Source organism: Notolepis coatsorum, assembly GCF_963971535.1.
Source record: "Notolepis coatsorum genome assembly, chromosome: 7".
Classification (NCBI taxonomy): domain Eukaryota; kingdom Metazoa; phylum Chordata; class Actinopteri; order Aulopiformes; family Paralepididae; genus Notolepis; species Notolepis coatsorum.
Genome location: NC_140171.1, coordinates 116249296 through 116268680, shown reverse-complemented (window position 1 = coordinate 116268680; position 19385 = coordinate 116249296). Strand labels below are relative to the sequence as shown.

The 19385-nt window shown below is 44.8% G+C and overlaps 1 protein-coding gene across 3 annotated transcripts in view; it reads left to right on the top strand.

Moving 5' to 3' along the window:
* The window catches only part of LOC311231446 (endonuclease V-like), a 248208-nt gene that overhangs the window by 44009 nt on the left and 184814 nt on the right, over window positions 1–19385 (top strand). For all 3 annotated transcript variants that reach the window (XM_084318026.1, XM_084318027.1, XM_084318028.1), the window contains exons 6-7: window positions 17457–17525; window positions 17826–17954. In XM_084318026.1, coding sequence (XP_084174152.1) covers window positions 17457–17525; window positions 17826–17954 — 198 coding nt within the window. The remainder of the gene's footprint in view (window positions 1–17456; window positions 17526–17825; window positions 17955–19385) is intronic.

Here is a 19385-nt window from a genome sequence, read left to right as displayed (position 1 = left end):
GACAATATGACCCGTTGGGATGTATTCTACCTTACACCACCAGGGCAAAGATGATTGTACGAGCACTATGGGACAAGGATCAGGGCTGGGACGACCCAATACCCGCACACCTTGCCTCAACATGGAGAGAGTGGGAGACGGAACTCCGCTCACTCCCAGGCGTCAATATACGCCGCAGCTACTTCCCATCCACAGTGAGGCCAGAGACATGCGAGATTGATCTACACGTCTTCAGCGACGCCTCCGAAGTAGCCTACGGATCGGTGGCTTACTTGCGTGCCCAAGAGAAGGGAGGAAAGATACACACTGCTTTCATCCTGGCTCGCTCAAGAATAGCCCCCCGAAAGCAACAATCTATCCCGCGTCTAGAGCTCTGCGCAGCCCTCGCAGGAGCGCATCTAGCCACGTTAATCCAACGTGAACTCACCATTCCGGTGCACAGAACAATCTTGTGGTCAGACTCCACGACAGTACTCACATGGATCAAGTCTGATTCATGCAGATACAAAGTCTTCGTGGGAGTCAGAGTCACCGAGATTCAAGAGTTAACAGAAGCAGCGAGCTGGCGGTATGTGGACACCAAACACAACCCAGCTGACGTCATCACCCGGGGAATGTCTCTGGATGACCTAACCCGTCGCAACATCTACAGTGACGGACCAGAATTCCTCAAGCTCCCGGAAGGAGAGTGGCCTACGCCCATCCCGCGGGAAGCAAGTAACGAGGGGGCTGAGAACAAGAAACCTATGTTCTGTGGACTGAGCACTGTCGCCTCCACAGACCCCAACATAGATGACTGCATTACCCTAGAGAGTGCGCAGCAAAGAACATTCCTGCGGCACCACCCAGAGATTCAGTCCACCACTGACATGTCAGCAGCTGACTACGAAGAAGCAGAACTTCTTCTACTACAACGAGCCCAGAGAGACTCGTTCCCCGATGAGCTAGACTGTCTACAGGGAGGAAACCCCGTCCCATCAGACAGCAGACTGATTCACCTGGCACCAGAGAGTGACGCCCATAATCTCATCAGAGTGGGTGGTCGCCTGCGGAGAGCCCCCGATCTACCAGATGACATTAAGTACCCGATCGTCTTGAACAGCCGACACAAGGTCACAGAGCTGATCATAAAGAAATACGACGAGGATGTACACCACGCAGGAGCAGAGAGAGTCTTCGCGGAGATCAGATGTCGTTATTGGATATTGCAAGGGAGAGAAGCAGTACGGCGCTTCCAGCGAACCTGTCTAGACTGCCGTAAGTGGCGCGCGCAGCCCAGCATACCACGGATGGCTGACTTACCCCCCTGTCGCCTCCGAATCGGCGACAAGCCATTCCACTCCACAGGCATGGACTGCTTTGGCCCGTTGTATATAAAGAGAGGAAGAGGCACCGAGAAGCGGTGGGGTATTGTATTCAAATGCATGACCACCAGAGCGATACATATCGAGCTCCTTCCGACCATGAGCACAGACTCATTCCTTATGGCCTTCCGAAGATTCACATCACGGAAAGGAAAACCGTCTACATTGTTGTCTGATCACGGGACCAACTTCAAAGGCGGAGAAAGAGAGCTGGGGCCCAGAACTTAAGACCCACCTCGCTCCATCCCAGATTGACTTCCAGTTTAATCCCCCGAACGCACCCCACTTCGGTGGAACCTGGGAACGAGAAGTACGTTCTATAAAGACAGCCCTGTACGCCGTACTTGGGGCCCAGACTGTGGCGGAGGAAGTCCTAATGACAGTCCTCACGGAGATCGAGGGAGTATTGAACTCAAAGCCCCTCGGTTACGTCTCCAGTGATGTAGCAGATGTCGACCCAGTCACCCCCAACACACTCCTAATGGGGCGGCTGGACCCCGCGCTACCCCAGACAATGTACAGGCCTGAAGAAGCGAACGGCCGAAGAATGTGGAGGTACAGCCAAGTACTAGCTGACAAGTTTTGGAGCAGCTTCCTACTTCACTACCTACCGTCTCTACAGACCCGCCAGAAGTGGGTAAAAGAGAGAGACAATTTGACAGAAGGAACAGTCGTCATGATTATTGACCAGTCACTACCCAGAGCTATGTGGCCGGCTGGCCGCGTAAGCAAAGTGATCACCGGTGCCGATGGCAAGGTCCGAGCAGCTGAAGTACTCGTCCAAGGGCGCACTTACACACGTCCCGTGGCGAGGCTCATAGAACTGCCCCGACTCCCAGATACTATCGATGATGACCATGACCCCATGACTTTGTGAGTTGACTGACCCTTACAGCGGACCTTGAGTGGTAGACAGTGCGGTTAATCTGTCTCTGCTTAGCTAATTAGGTGGGACTAATTAGGGGGCGGCTGTTGTGAAGGATCAGATTAAACCGAATATATATATATATTTATATATATATATTTAATTGTATTTGTATATCGTTTGATATCCCCTGTATATTCCTTGTACAATATGCACTGAATATCCCTTTAGTCTACTAAACAGCCCATAATAGTTTCATTCTACCATTGGACGAGAACCTGGCGCCAGGTTGCCATACCCCTAGGTCCAAGTTCAATCGTGCCGGCCAACATGTCATGGCAAGCCCCGGTTCCGCTCAGGAATATGTCGGGCGAAATACGAATGGTACTATTTGTTCATAGCGCATATATATATGGCGCAAGTAAAGTAGAACCTTCTTTTAGTCCAGTTCTTTACCCTCCAACAGAGTGACAGACGCGAAGCCTCCCCACGACGCACGTGTGGTGTAGTAAGGCCTACTTGGCCCCAGAATAGGCATTGAGATATCGTGTAGATTAATAGTTGAATAGTCATAGTTTGGCACTATACCGTCGAGTTGGACGTATTCTATTAAGCTAATAATAGTCTATTTATGTATGGTGCATCGTTCGGTTAGAGTTCTAAAGTTATCAGTACCCCCATTGTTCCTGACGTTATCTGGACGCTTAACCAGGCTGGGCAGACCCCTAGTGGTGCTTGCATCCGAGGAGCTCCGGGCCAGGGCGACTGGACCTGTATATTGGATTACTCTACCCGGACGACGGCGAGCCTTCCACGGCTTGGATTATGCTTTGGGTGCTTTGATTATTCCATGGATAAAGGCCAACACTGCGGAGTGTTGGAACTACCCCCCGGAGAGGACTCCAGGTGAGACGGCGCTCTACACCAGTGAGGTCGCCTCACGTCTCTCCGTTGTGGACCGGCAGCTACCGTCCACAGAGGGTCCAGCTGTATTCGTCTGCGGACCGAGGTTCTGTGGGCACCGTGTTCAAGACTTTGAATTCTCCCAAGAAACCGTCGGCCAGATGGGATACCGCCAGCGGCTTCTCTAACCCCCCCCTCCTACTGTCTTACAACCAGCGGGACCCCCCCCCCCCCCTTTAGTGTATCCAGCTATAATCATTTAAGTACCATCGCTATCGTTCCTAAATATTCCAGGTTGTATACTTACTCCCTGCGTAACCAGAGATTGGACATTCAATGTTGATTTACCTACGAATACTCATTTGCCATACAAGTGCATATTTCTAATCATAAGTGTAAACAAGTGAACGTTGTATATACCTTTTGCTATATTAAACCTTCGATTTGTACATTTGTGTGGATTCGTTTCATCAGGTGGGAAAGTGTTCATCATACTTATATCATGTACTGGATGGCCAGAAGTTAAAGTACAAGAGGTAGTGGTATTAAATACCATATCTAACAATACAGTCAGGGAATTGTACCCCTCAGTTACAGTGTGGCTCTTTGTGGTACCACAGTAATTTTTGTGGCTCTTAGTCTCTGACTGGTTGGCCACCCCTGCTCTAGATGAATGATAGCAGTCTGTCTATTCATGCAGATTCTGAACGTCTGAGCAGTGTTCTCTTCATGGGAACACAATAGACCTCTGTAGTCTCTGTGTGTTTACGCCCTCGTTCTTGACCTGGCCACATTGCACTAAACTTCGTTCCGGTTTAAATTATTGTATATATAGGCTATACCGACTTAACAATTGGTAAACAGTATATGGGCTGACCTTCGAAGCTTTTTCTGGCCTTCGAAGCTTCGGGCCGAGATTCGATTTTAATTCGAAGCTTCGAGATTCAAAAAATAAAAATAAAAAAGATTTATAATAATTTTTTTATTTATTTTTTATCTTATGTTGTGGGACTTGTACAGCACTTTGGTCAACTTTGTTGTTTTTAAATGTGCTCTATAAATAAAGTGGATTGGATTGGATTAATTAATTAAATTAATAATTAGTCGGGAGCTGCACTGCCTGGGCACAGTTAAGGCCCTCCCATAGTCAAGCAGACTGTACACAGAGCAGACTCCGCGGAGGTCCGCGCGGACTCTTTGAGCTTTGATCTCAGCGGACAGCAGACCCACAGCAGAGTGCAAGTGCGAAGCTCCTATTTTCTGACGCGCGGACATCCGCGCCGCTGACTTGGTGTCACACAAAACGCTGCTCTGCGTTTTAGTTGACATCGAACTGCATTAAATGTGACACCACGCGAGCGATTGGTGGCGCGAGGAGAGAGATGAGCCCGTGACGTCATCGCCATCTTGTGGTAACAATGGCGCAGACAGACTCCCCCTCCTCATCCCTTTTTTCATTGAGTGGCCTCACATACCACCGTCTCTGCTTTTTATCCCGCAAAGCCAGTAAACAGAGCAGCTCTTCTTCATCACCTGACACCATTATTAACAGAAGTGTAAACAGCGCGAAAGAATTGTGGGAAATGTAGTAAACTGGCGCGAGAAATGTAGGAAATAGACCGTGGAAGTCCGCTGAGATCTGCTCGACTATGAAAGCTCAAAGAGTTGCGCGGACCTCCGCGGAGTCTGCTCTGTGTACAGTCTGCTCGACTATGGGAGGGCCTTCACACAGCCAACGACATTACATTACATAATTATGATGCAACCTTCGTCTATAAAGCAAACAATTATATAAATATTTATGTGTTTATGTTTATGTTTATTAACACTTTAATCGCCATGGGTTAAATTCATAATTTACCATCCCTCGCCAGCTCTATTTGTCTATGGAGAAGTTCCCCTTCTTTGCAGGGCTATAACTTTTAAAATTCTATTGCTAAATTGCCATTATTATGGCCCATTCAATGTCCTATATGTATTGTTCAGGGTGTAGCAACGTTAAACTTTTTCATTCACATATTCATACTAAAATATGGTCTAAAGTATAAGTATGTTTTTATCATTTTCTGCAGCTTTCTTCAGAACGTGATTTATAGCCCTAAATGCATTATATTGATGATCAAATACAGTTTGGTAGGAATCTGTGCGAGATAAAAAATGTCAACTGGACGTGGTTCTAGAAGTTTCTACGCATCATCTGATGATGACCGGATGGGCGGGGGATCGTTTATAATTCCGTGGGCAGCGTTAGATGATTCATCCAGAGTGGGTCATATGTTCATCAGATCAGTTAGTATAGAAGACGTTAGAAAATAACGCTGAATCTTACCGTGGCTTCCTCGCGCCGCTGGCAGATGAGCGTGGAACAGAATTTTTTCTATTATGGGATGGAGAAATGCCCGATCCATTTCCAGGTTGTATAATAGTATATACGTCCAAATCATGTTGTTTTTTCGAGTTATTTGCACCGATCGATGTTCACTGTGTCAATACGGAGTCTCTCTAACGATAGCGAGTGGCCGGACCACATATGGATGAGCACTACCGGTTCAAAGGTTAATTTCCGGTTGGCGATCTGCCGATCGGCCACCAGATGCCGCTCTTGAACCGCTAGAGAGTTGAGAGGAGATCAGCAGTGTGTCTCAGGGCTCCGGAAAGGAAATATGATTTCGATGACAGATTTTTTAAATATTGACATCAAAGACGAGTTACGGCGTCTTCGGCAGAATGAGCATGGCTAGGAATGACGTGAAAACTCGTCCGCGGCGATCATAGTGTTAAAGGATCCCCATTAGAGACACATGAAAGAGCCTCTAGTCTTCCTGGGGTCCTGGACAAAACAAATACCATACAAATGTACAACAAAAAATACGAATAAAAATAAAAACAAAACACAAATAAAAAATGTATACAAATATACAAATTCACATTATAAAATCTAACATTCCAGTCAAACAAAAAAAAGATAAAATACACAGATAACAGTTACATACTTGACAAAACACAAATTAAAAATGTATACAAATATACAAATTCACATTATAAAATCTAACATTCCAGTCAAACAAAAAAAAGATAATACACAGATAACAGTTACATACTTGACATGTTTGCAAGATATCTCTTAATATTTGTTTTGAAAGTAATTTTATTATGTATTGTGGATGAGATGTTTTTCGGCAGAGCATTCCAGAGAGTTTGAGAAAATTTGATTTTGGTGCTGATTTTGTTCTGATGTTACCAGAAGCGGCCCCTCTAGTGTTGTAACCATGTTCAGAAGTCATTTCTAACTGCTGAGCCAAGCTAGATGGCTTACCAGTGCTAATAATGTTCCGCAGTAGCATTAGAAGACTCATCGATACTTTATTTTCAACCATCAGCCATGCCAGATGTTCATGCATAAAACCAATACTTGTCCTGTATGAACAGCCTAATGCCAGGCGAGCCGCTTTATTCTGAGCAACCTGCAACTTTTTTAAATTCGATTTGTAGCTGACGACCAGATAACAGGGCAGTATTCTAAATGAGACAAAACCAAGGCATGAATAACAGATTTCATTATGGAGGGAGTGATAAAAGCAGAACATTTCCTAGTCATAAAAATTCCTCCTCCCATTTTAATATGTAGTTAATAGAGACAAAGGCAGAATTCGACTTAATTTTTTATTAAGACGTTAAGATGTTTTTATATGGGTCGGGAGAATATAAAAAATACTATAGAGTAGTGGTTCTCAACTGGTCTAGCCTCGGGACCCAACATTTTCCTTAGTCATTAAGTTGCAACCCAAATTTTTTAACCACTATGATTTATTAAAAAAAATAATAAATGCAGTAATAGGCAATCTTTCATGCACTGTTAAAAACATGAAATAAACACAAAAAAGTGCAACTAGGGCTAAAAACCCAATGAAATTAAATAATAATAAATAATATATGATTCTTAGCAGATTTCTTAGCTTAACATAACAGACCTACGTTTGGGGGAACTAATGGGATAACTGGGGTTGCAACAAAAGTGCAACTAGGGCTAAAAACCCAATGAAATAAAATAATAATAAATAATATGCTTCTTAGCAGATTTCTTAGCTTAACATAACAGACCTAAGTTTGGGGGAACTAATGGGATAACTGGGGTTGCAACAAAGGTTAGGGTTAGAGGGTTAGGGTTAGGGTGGGGTTGCAACAAAAGTGCAACTAGGGCTAAAAACCCAATGAAATAAAATAATAATTATAATAATAATAATAATAATAGATAATTATGCTTCTTAGCAGACTTCTTAGCTTAACATAACAGACCTAAGTTTGAGGGAACTAATGGGATAACTGGGGTTGCAACAAAAGTGCAACTATAGGCTAAAAACCCAATAAAATAAAATAATAATAAATAATATGCTTCTTAGCATTTTTCTTAGCTTAACATAACAGACCTAAGTTTGGGGGAACTAATGGGATAACTGGGGTTGCAACAAAAGTGCAACTAGGGCTAAAAACCCAATGAAATAAAATAATAATAATAAATAATTATGCTTCTTAGCAGACTTCTTAGCTTAACATAACAGACCTACAGTAAGTTTGGGGGAACTAATGGGACAACTGGGGTTGCAAAAAAAGTGCAACTAGGGCTAAAAACACAATGAAATAAAATAATAATAATAATAAATAATATATCCTTCTTAGCAGACTTCTTAGCTTAACATCCCAGGGAACTAATGGGATAACTGGGGATGTTGTTTGCTCCTGACAAGAGTCTCAAAGTCTGGGGTGATGGTTGTGATGGTTGTAGTTGCAAATCTGAGGTCATGCTCAATGTCCAATCTGTTCCTCTGCTTTGTCTTCAGCTGAACCAGAGCTGAGAAGCCACTTGCACAAAGATAGGTAGTGCAAAAAACTAATTATAAAAAATTAAAATTAAAGTTTTTTTTGTGCTTTTTTTACACACACATCCGCGACCCACTCCAAATGGCCCAGTGACCCACTTTTGGGTCGCGACCCACCAGTTGAGAAACACTGCTATAGAGAATTGTTAGTGCTGTAAAGTTTAAACATTTTTAAATCTTAGACAAACGAAACACTTTGCTTTTATGAAATATTGTAAGCCGTCATTTGAGGCTTTATAAAAGCAGCACAATGAACACAAATCTGTCAGTGCCGAGTCCGACCTCATCTTAAATAACAAACAGCATTGCTTGTTGTAGTTAACAAAGAGAGGCAGAGTTGATGAAGCATATGACGTTTGTTGCATTGGAGGCGCAAGATTTTGCAGGTGGGAGGGGGGATACAAAAAAAATATATATATATATATATATTATATATAACGTTATATATATAATTTTTTTTAATATCTTCGCATTTTTTCCCCCCGTTCGAATCCCATGCCCATCGAACGAAGCTTCAACGTATTTAAGACAGCCCTATATGGAATGCATTTATATCGCGCTTTTATCCAAAGTTCTTCCCAACTAATGCCTCATATTCACCCATTCTCTCACACATTCACACACCGATGGCGGAGGCGACCATGTGAGGTGCCAGCCTGCTCATCAGGAGCAGTTAGGCGTTAAGTGTCTTGTTCAAGGACACTTTGACACACTGCCCATTTTGTATGTCATATATTTCAACAAAGGTAAACGTTTAACGATGCTCTGGACAAGAGTTCTGGCTGAAGGGCCGTCTCAAGCCACAGCTCTCTTTTTCACAACCCACTCGTTTAGGCTGTGATCGCATTGGACACCCTTTTCTTTCGCTGGTGGTGTACATAGAGAATATAAAGTACACAGGGCACAACAAGCGATACCACTGATTACCGTTTCTGCCTCAGCTAACGTTACATAAGTTACTGTATATACATTACTACCGTTAGCATTGGATATGTACAGCTGTCGATTTCTCTTCAGATACCTCAGATTTGTAATCCCGCCACTCGGTTGAATTGATTAGTCCATTGACAAATAGATGACATTGGCGTTGAAAACGTTGAAACTTTTTCAACTGAGAGACACGTGACTACAGGACAGTCAGTCTGATGTGCTGGTGATCAACACTGGCGCCCCCCAAGGAACTGTGCTGTCACCCTTCCTTTTCACCCTCTACACCTCCGACTTCTGCCACAACTCGAGCAGGTGCCTCTCAACATTATGCCACGTTTGAATCACGTGGGATAGGATCGGTCCATATCTTAGCTGGCATTTTGATATAGGAATAGTGGAGTATACTGCATCCTGTAGTCTTTGTGGTGAGACCGCTGCTGCTTCTAAGGAGCGCCATGACACAGCAATTTCAGGGTCCAGCCAGTTTATCAAGGGCCTCAGAGAGAAGGACCAGAAATATAACGAAAAATCGGGGATTGCCAAGCCTCCATCCTGTTTCCTACGTTGAGTGGTAGTTATTTTGATTATCTGGCGTTTATTATTCCAAATTAATTTGGATATCATAGTTTGAGTCTTACGCCAGTGGTCTATTGGAGGAGAAAGGGGAAGCATTGAGCTGACAACATTTATCCTAGTGATAGATTTCGATCATAATCAGCCAGTATCACCTCGTCACCTGTGTTCGTGAAGTTTCTGCGTTGTGTTTATCTCTTATTCCGAAGTCGACCTTCTCATACTGGCTGTACAACTGTGTCATCCCCGTTAATGCAATCCGTAATCAGAAGAATTCGACACTGGCAAACGTGGTACCTTTCTTGGAAAAACATTGTTTATTCCATAAACAAAGCCTCGTAACAGATGTAACCAACTCTGTAATGTCCTTGAACAGTCTTAATTCATTCTTGTCCACCGTCTCTTATGCTATTAGTCCAATGGTTCTGGGCCTCGTCGTCGGCCAAAACCTCCCCTGTTAGCCAAAGCTAGCGATGATGTGGCATATTCCCCTCCCCCACCCAGCGAGGGTGAGGAGGGATCTCAAAGTCTCTGATCAACGCGTCTGCTTGCCTGTGCGTCGTGTCTCAATCTGGCTAGTCTCCTGAAGACCCCACAGCTTAAGTTCAAGTTCAAGTTCAAGTTCTTTAATAGTTGTCATACAGAAGTACAGAATACTTTCATACAAAATGCTTCTTACTGTTACGCTCCAGAGACTGTGCTAGACAAGATAGTATCAAATAACATAATAACATAATATAGCATGAATTTAGAAGAAGAAAATGAGGTCACAGTGTTCGGTATAGACATATGTACAATGTTCTGAGTTACCATATAATATACAATACACAATACTATGCAGTGTACTAATGTACAGTACTATCTAGTGCAAAGCAGAAATGGGATGAGGTACAATTTTAGGTACAATTTACAGTAAGGTGTACGAGTTGTAGTGCAATCCTTCATCCATAAATATAAAGTGTGGGGAGTGGGTGCTACAGTGTGTTTGTTTAAAGTGGGTGTGTGCTATAAGTGTGTGGAGTGGGTGCTACAGTGTGTTTGTTTAAAGTGAGTGTGTGCGTGTGGATGTGTGTGCTATGTGCGTTTGGTGGTTGTTGTTGTGTAGTGTTCATTCATTGTTCGTTTAGCAGCCTGATGGCCTGGGGATAGAAGCTTCTTCTGAGTCTTTCTGTGCTCGCCTTGAGACTCCTGTATCGCTTGCCTGACGGCAGCAGTTCAAAGAGGCAGTTGTTCGGGTGACTGGAGTCTTTAATGATTCTCTTAGCCTTGCCCTTGCAACGCTTGTAGTAAATGTTCTGGAGGGTGGGGAGCCCCCCTCCAATTGTGCGTTCGGCTGAACGTGTCACTCTTTGTAGTCTGCTTTGGTCTTGTGCAGTGCTATTCCCAAACCAGGAGGTGATGTTGCCGGTCAAGATGCTCTCTATTGTACATGAGTAGAAGTTCTTAAGGATCTTCTGGCTGACTTGGAACTTCCTTAGGCGCCTGAGGAAGTAGAGGCGTTGTCGTGCCTTCTTCACAACACTGTTAATGTGTGTGGTCCATGTCAAGTCCTCGGATATGTAGGCTCCGAGGTACTTAAAGCTGTTGACTCTCTCAACCGGTGCCCCGTCGATGCTGAGGGGGCTGTAGTCCTTGACCCCCGACCTCCTGAAGTCCACAATCATCTCCTTTGTTTTGCTGACGTTCAGGGAGAGGCTGTTTTCCTGGCACCATCCCGCCAGGACCTTGACCTCTTCCAGGTAGGCCCTCTCGTCGTTGGCAGAGACCGTCTTCAAGTCTCGCGATGTCGACCTCTCTCTCGTGACTGTTACTATGGCAACGGCACTTTTCACCCAAATCACTATAGCAACGGCGATGTTGATATTACTAAACGATGTGACCACACCACCATGTGAGAGCCCAGTGCCGCTGCATACAATGACCTTGGCTGATAACAGGCAGCCTCTGCAGCCTCACTGGAGCCAGACATAGTGACTGATACTGTCCTCTTACAACTAATATCTAATAGCAGATGCTGTCACCCACCGATATATACATTATATACACATTGAAAAACATAGATTCCTTCACTAGGTAGTATGTCAATCACATCAATTCAAGGGACACCAACAAACTGAACAAGCTGGTGAGGAAGGCTAGCTCCGTGGTGGGAGTCAAACTGGTCAGACTAGAGGTGGTGGCAGAGAGGGGGATGAGAAGGAAGCTGGCTGCTATCCTGGAGAATCCTTCCCACCCCCACTACGATGAGCTAGTCAAGATGAGAAGCACCTTCAGTCACAGACTCATACCCCCCGACACTATACTGTATACTTACTTAATCATAGCATATATTTAGATTATAGCGTCTATTGTAACTATATTATTGTAATACAAATATAACTGAGAGGGCATACATACCCTCGTCTGCACCTTGATTTATTTACGCTGCCTACTTGCTCATATGCGCATACTCAGAGTTAATTATATTGCTATATTGTTTACACTGCCTATTTTTATTTTTACTATTTTTTATTTCGGGTTTTGAACACATAACAATGGTCATTCCATAAATCGCCAAAGTTTTACCAGCTGCTATTGCAGCATTGTCCAATTGTCCGAAAAGGGCTAGGGAGAGAAGCACTAGGCTTGTCGGGCCCTACCTCTGAATACTTACGTTTTCTTTTTTTTTTACATTTACATACATAGTACATACATATAGTACACATTACAGTACATACATATATAGTACACATTACAGTACACATTACAGTATAGTATACCTGCAGTATATAATAGTATATAGTATATAATAGTGTATACAACACATATATAATGTGATATGAGATATATAGTACATGATATATACAATATAATATAGTACCATAATATAATAGTAGTGTAAATATAGTTTAATATAATATACACATTTATTATAATATGATTATATAATGTAATGTGATATAGCGTACAATACAGTATCATATGTTTTTTTTTTATTAATTAAATGCAATTAAAGCTCTTCTTCCCTTCTGTATCGAAAATTGATTATTTTAGTCTAGATTTGAATTGATTTAAAAAAGAAATTACATTTACCTGTAATTGATTATTTCTTGCTTTGTACATAACTTGCAGAGTTTTAAAGTTTACCATATCAATGAACTTCAAAATATGTGATTGTAGAAACAGTGTGTGTGTGGTCCCGATATCCTGCATTGTTTATTACTCTTATTGCTCTTTAACACTTTGAGAGCCAGTCCGTGTTTTCCTTTTTACCCCCTTGAATGCCCACATCCACTCCAATGTTAACGTTAATATTGCCTAATCTATGTTTTAAATTATGGCTATGTGTCTAATCTCCCCGTCGCTTATCAAAGACTCATTTTCCAGTCAACATTGTCATGGCAGATTGTTTTTTTATCGCTTCATTTCCGTTTGATAGCATTTTGAAAATCACTCGTTTTCGCGGAAAAAACAACACATTCTATGATAATCGCCTTTTACTGGAATATTCTAGAACGTTGTCATTGTTCGGCCTATTTATGAATCGTTTTCAAAAAAGCTAGATGATCGATAGTATATGTGTACGCATGCACGCTCATGCCGCCAGTTGAAAATCGATTCTCCTATTTCCTGACCACAAGCAGAGTCAAACAGCCTATCACCATAATCACATAAAAGCTTATATCCGTGAAAACGGGTCTGATTATCCTAATACTGATAACAAAGATTCCTTACCTGAGATCAGATGGTATCCAAATGGTTTATTCCAATTCCCGATCGCCATTCGAAAAAATCGCTCATTTGATTGATCCATTGTGTATACAGTAAAACACATATTCCCCGCGGCTCGGAGGCTCCAGAGTGAACTCTGGTAGACCCCGGTTACATGAGTGAGAAGTAAAATGTGGAGTGCGGGGTGTTTTTTCCCATTCATTTTCATTGAGTCCAATCCAAAAGGGTGATTTACCATCTGGGAGACGATAGGGGGCGCTTTTTTCACATCTGAGTGCCTGGGGTGACTGGATCTCCAACGGTAGGCTTGCTTGATGCAATATGATTTCTGATCGCTTATATAAAAAAAAACGAATAAAACGAATATTCTCGTGAGTGGGCATTCAACCCGTGGGTGGCATTCAAAGTGTTAAAAAAATAAAAATGTATCCTCTTTTTCTCCGCCTGATTTTTCTGTGCTTTTCCTCCCATCCCAATTTAGTCGTTATGCCAATTCCTCCCTCCCCTACCTGGTCGTTGTGCGCATGTGCCCCCTACTGGTCGGTCAAGGGAGCCCTGAGGTCTACCACATGCTTCCTCCGACACATGCGGAGACAGCCAGCGGCTCTCTTTTCACCTGACAGTGCGGACTCTCATTGGTGAAGTGTAACGCGTGGGAGGTCACGCTGCCTTCACCACTTCCTGTCTTTTGCTGTGCAGGCGCCCTGACCTGACCTGCAGGAGTCACTGTCCACAACGCCAGATTACCACCCCATCGACTTCCCTCCCGCTAACTCAGCCAAACAAGTTAGTATGACGGCTGGCCCATGCCGGAGACAATGCTGACACCCGGATTCGAGACCGGAGTCTCTCGCATTGGTGACGAGCGCAATCTCTGCTGCGCCACCCAGCCGCCCTTTATTGCTCTTTTTTGTAGGATAGTCAATGTATTTATGGTTGTTTTGTATGTGTTACCCCATACCTCTGCAGTAATGCAGGTAAGGCAAGATCATTGCACAGTACAGAGTGTGCAATGAGTTGGGATTGAGTACATGTCTAACCTTACTAATGATTGAGATGCTCTTTGGCATCTTAGCCCTCACATATTCTATATGGGGTTTCCAGCAGAGTTTATGGTCTAAAATCACTCCCAGGAATGTATTTTCATATACTCTTTCTCTCATACTTTATAGTACTTCCCCACTGTACTATCATTTTATGACCTGTATCATGTCTTCTACTATCACCATGTACCTGTACCTCCCCTCCCCCCTCCCCCATGCTGCTATGATGCCTGAATTTCCCCAAGGTGGATCAATAAAGGAATATCTTATCTTATCTTATGCTAGGAGTGTGCTAATATGGGGCTCAATTTGATATCACTAGCCTCCATTTAGCCTAGATCTGTTCAGGGGAACAATCTTTTACTTTCTCAGCATATTCTTCTTTCATTTCCTCCTTTCCTTCCTCTGGATGTTCTTTCTGTCCATCTGACTTTATCCTCTCTCTGCTCCTCTCCCTCCTTTTGATCTCTCTCTCTCACCCTTGATCACCCGTTCACTCACTCACTCAATCTCTCTCTCAGATTGCCTGGCCCAAAATCAAACAACTCTTATTGATGGCTGGCTTGTCTTCCTCTCTCTCTCTCTCTCTCTCTCTCTCTCTCTCTCTCTCTCTCTCTCTCTCTCTCTCTCTCTCTCTCTCTCGCTCTCGCTCTCGCTCTCGCTCTCGCTCTCGCTCTCGCTCTCTATACTCTCTCTACCTCTATACTCTCTCTACCTCTATACTATCTCTACCTCTATACTCCACCTCTATACTCTCTCTCTATACTCTCTCTACCTCTATACTCTCTCTACCTCTATACTCTCTCTCTATACTCCCTCTACCTCTATACTCTCTCTACCTCTATAGTCCCTCTACCTCTATACTCTCTCTACCTCTATACTCCCTCTACCTCTATACTCTCTCTACCTCTATACTCTCTCTACCTCTATACTCTCTCTACCTCTATACTCTCTCTACCTCTATACTCTCTCTACCTCTATACTCCCTCTATCTCTATACTCCCTCTACCTCTATACTCTCTCTACCTCTATACTCTCTCTACCTCTATACTCTCTCTACCTCTATACTCCCTCTACCTCTATACTCTCTCTACCTCTATACTCCCTCTACCTCTATATTCTCTCTACCTCTATACTCTCTACCTCTATACTCTCTCTACCTCTATACTCCCTCTACCTCTATACTCTCTCTACCTCTATACTCTCTCTACCTCTATACTCTCTCTACCTCTATACTCCCTCTACCTCTATACTCTCTCTACCTCTATACTCTCTCTACCTCTATACTCCCTCTATCTCTATACTCCCTCTACCTCTATACTCTCTCTACCTCTATACTCTCTCTACCTCTATACTCCCTCTACCTCTATACTCTCTCTCTACCTCTATACTCCCTCTACCTCTATATTCTCTCTACCTCTATACTCTCTCTACCTCTATACTCTCTCTACCTCTATACTCCCTCTACCTCTATACTCTCTCTACCTCTATACTCTCTCTACCTCTATACTCTCTACCTCTATACTCCCTCTACCTCTATACTCTCTCTACCTCTATACTCCCTCTACCTCTATACTCTCTCTCTCTCTCTCTCTCTCTCTCTCTCTCTCTCTCTCTCTCTCTACTCTCACTCACACAGAGACCTCACCCTGTGGCCCTTGGCTCACTGTGACCCTTGCACTATCCATTGGCTCCTCTGCTGTAATCAGTCATGGTAGACCAGACATTCCATCGTCATGGACACTCAACACCCCCCCACCCCCTCCAATCTCTCTGGCCCTGTAAGCCTCAGCACAGCTATGAGCAAAGGCCCAGTTCAGTACAGTTGACGTTGCACCGTGTCTTCCACTGCAGAGAAGAACAGTTTAATTCCCACAGGCATCAAAATAGCAGAGGGAGAGAGAGCCATAGAGAGGGAGGGGGTGGTGAGAGAGAGACTGACAGAGAGGGGGGAGAGAGAGCCTCACCTCCTCCCCTCACCTCCTCCCCCTCACCTCCTCCCCTCACCTCCTCCCCTCACCTCCTCCCCTCACCTCCTCCCCCTCACCTCTTCCCCCTCACCTCCTCCCCCTCATCTCCTCCCCCTCACCTCCTCCCCCTCACCTCCTCCCCTCACCTCCTCTCCCTCACCTCCTCCCCCTCACCTCCTCCCCCTCACCTCTTCCCCCTCACCTCCTCCCCTCACCGCTTCCCCCTCACCTCCCCCCTCACGTAGAGGGGGGCAGAAAGATAGAGTAAAAGAAGATTATGATTAAGATCAAATATTAAAGAGCAATCAAATATTGGCTTCATCTTCTAAACAGTGACTCCCACCGGGGCTCCAGACTGCATTTGCTACCATTTTTTGAGAGTGTGCGAGTTAAAGCCGATTGCATGGGATTCACGCTCCCCAAAGTCGAGGACACACAACTAATTTCCTCTCGTCTCCTGCCCAGCCAGCAGTCTCACACGCACTTCAAATGTGACAGACAATTTGCAGAACAGCATCGTGTCAGAAGCGAAACGCTCTCAAGTCTGGCGTTACTTCACTGAATCAGACAATGACAGCAGCAGTATCTTAGAACCTGTACTTTTCCTGTTTGTACTACCTTGTACAATGTTCTTTGCAATACTGTGCTTCGGTCATGCCAATAAAGTCTCTTTGAATTGAATGGAATTGAATTGAGAGAGAGAGAAAGAGAGAAAGAGAGAGAGGGAGCAGAGAGAAAGAGAAAGAGAGAGATGGAGAAGAGTGTAGAGTAGAGATGCAGGAGGTGCTTTTTATTCATTCATTCATTCAACTTTCATTTAATCATTGAGAGTTCAACTCATTTAAGATGATGTCGAGAAAAGTAATGAAAAACAACCGCAGACCGGAGTGAACTGGTTGGTCAGTGAAGATTTAAACAGGATACTAAAGTATTGAGTTTTAAGGTACGTTGCAAGATGTTCCACGTGTCGGGGGCTCAGAAGCAAAAAGCAGATTTCCCAAGTTCCAAACTCTGGGGGTTTGAAGTCAAGTGTTCGCCAACCATTGGAGAGAGTATGATAAGATCCAGAGGTCCAGTCCAATAATACAGTCATGTCAGGGGATGAGATCTCCAACAGTAGCTTTATATAGAAATAGATGCCAGAGACCCAACTTTATTGTACAGGATACAATGGTGATATTGGGGAAGATGTGAGTATACTGTATCTGTGTCCCCCACAGATAGCTGCTCTGCTGAAGGGAGGAGACAGCTTCCCACTCACAGCCAGCTCCGGAAAGATACTGGGGAAGGTAAGGGTACATACACACACACACACGCACATGCACACACACACACGTACATGCACATGCACACACACACACGCACATGCACACACACACACACACATGCACACGCACACGTGTACACACGCACGCACACACACACACACAATACCAGGAAGGTGCAATTGTGTTTAAAATAACCTCTCTCACTCTCCCACTCTCTCTTGCCCTCTCACTCTCTCCCACTCTCTCTCTCTCTCTCTATCTCTCTCTCTCTCTCTCCCCCCCCCCTCCCCCCCCCCCCCCCCCCCCTCTCTCTGTCTCCAGGCTCTACGCAGCTCAGACAGCAGTACTAAACCAGTGTATGTGTCTGTCGGCCACAAGATCAGTCTGGACACAGCCGTACGCCTCACACATTCCTGCTGTCGTTACCGTGTGCCAGAGCCCATCCGACAGGTACACACACACCCACACACACAGTGGTGTAGTCTATGTGCTACACAGGTATATACCATATGCCAACTAGAGCCCACTAGAATGTTCCGTATGCTCACTAAAAGATGTGCTTATTATCACTTATCAACTCTATATTACTCAGAAATATCGCATCTAGCACATTGCATTCCTCGTTGGTCTAAATGTGACTGCAGCAATATGAAGCCCTGAAGCAACAAAAGCAGACATTCAAGAATGTCACGACGCGAGCAAGGAGTTGTCAGAGGGTCCTTGAAACCTGGTGAACAAACGCACATCTTGACGTCAGTCCCACATCAAATATCACATCAGTCACAACCCTGTCCGTGTCGAGAGAGGGAGTAAGGGGGGGATACTGTACATGTTACCAGAGAACATCTGTGCATTTCTCACCAGGGACTGTGATGCTCAACTGTAGTTGACCATCTCTCTCCTCTCCTCCTCCCGTCCCTTTGTGAAGCTTTTAGTCCCGCCACTAGGCTGCGCTGTTCACTTACCTTCAGAGGAGTGACGGGGCCCGTCTGCCTATACGCGGCCAGCAGCGAGCACTGCACACAGAATACTCTCATACACACAGACACGGACACACACGGACACACACGGACACACACACACACACACACACACACACACACACACTAACACACACATACACACACACACACACACACACACACACACACACACACACACACACACACACACACATAGACATGGACACACACACACACACAGACAGACACGGACACACACACACACATAGACACACACACACACACACACACACACACACACACACACACACACACACACACACACACACACACACACACATAGACATGGACACACACACACACAGACAGACACGGACACACACACACACATAGACACGGACACACACACACACACACACACACACACACACACACACACACACACACACGGAACACACACACACACACACACACACATGCTTGTGGTTGTCCATCGAAGTCCGATGATGACATCCACTTCTAACGATGAGTCCTCTGATGGCTGTATAGTCCTATCCTGGGTCCAAGAGTCCTATTGCAGGTAGGACATGTAAAGGTTGTGGTAGTGGTTACTAGGAGCTGCAGGTGTATTCCTCCTGAGTCTCCTCTCCTGTCTCCTGGCTGTCTTTTCCTCCTGCACGTGAGGAGGAAGACGTGAGGGGGAAGACGTGAGGAGGAAGACGTGAGGGGGAGGACGTGAGGGGGAAGACGTGAGGGGGAAGACGCGAGGGGGAAGACGTGAGGAGGAAGACGTGAGGGGGAGGACGTGAGGGGGAAGACGTGAGGAGGAAGACGTGAGGAGGAAGACGTGAGGGGGGACAACATGAGGGGGAAGACGTGAGGAGGAAGACGTGAGGGGGAAGACGTGAGGGGGAAGACG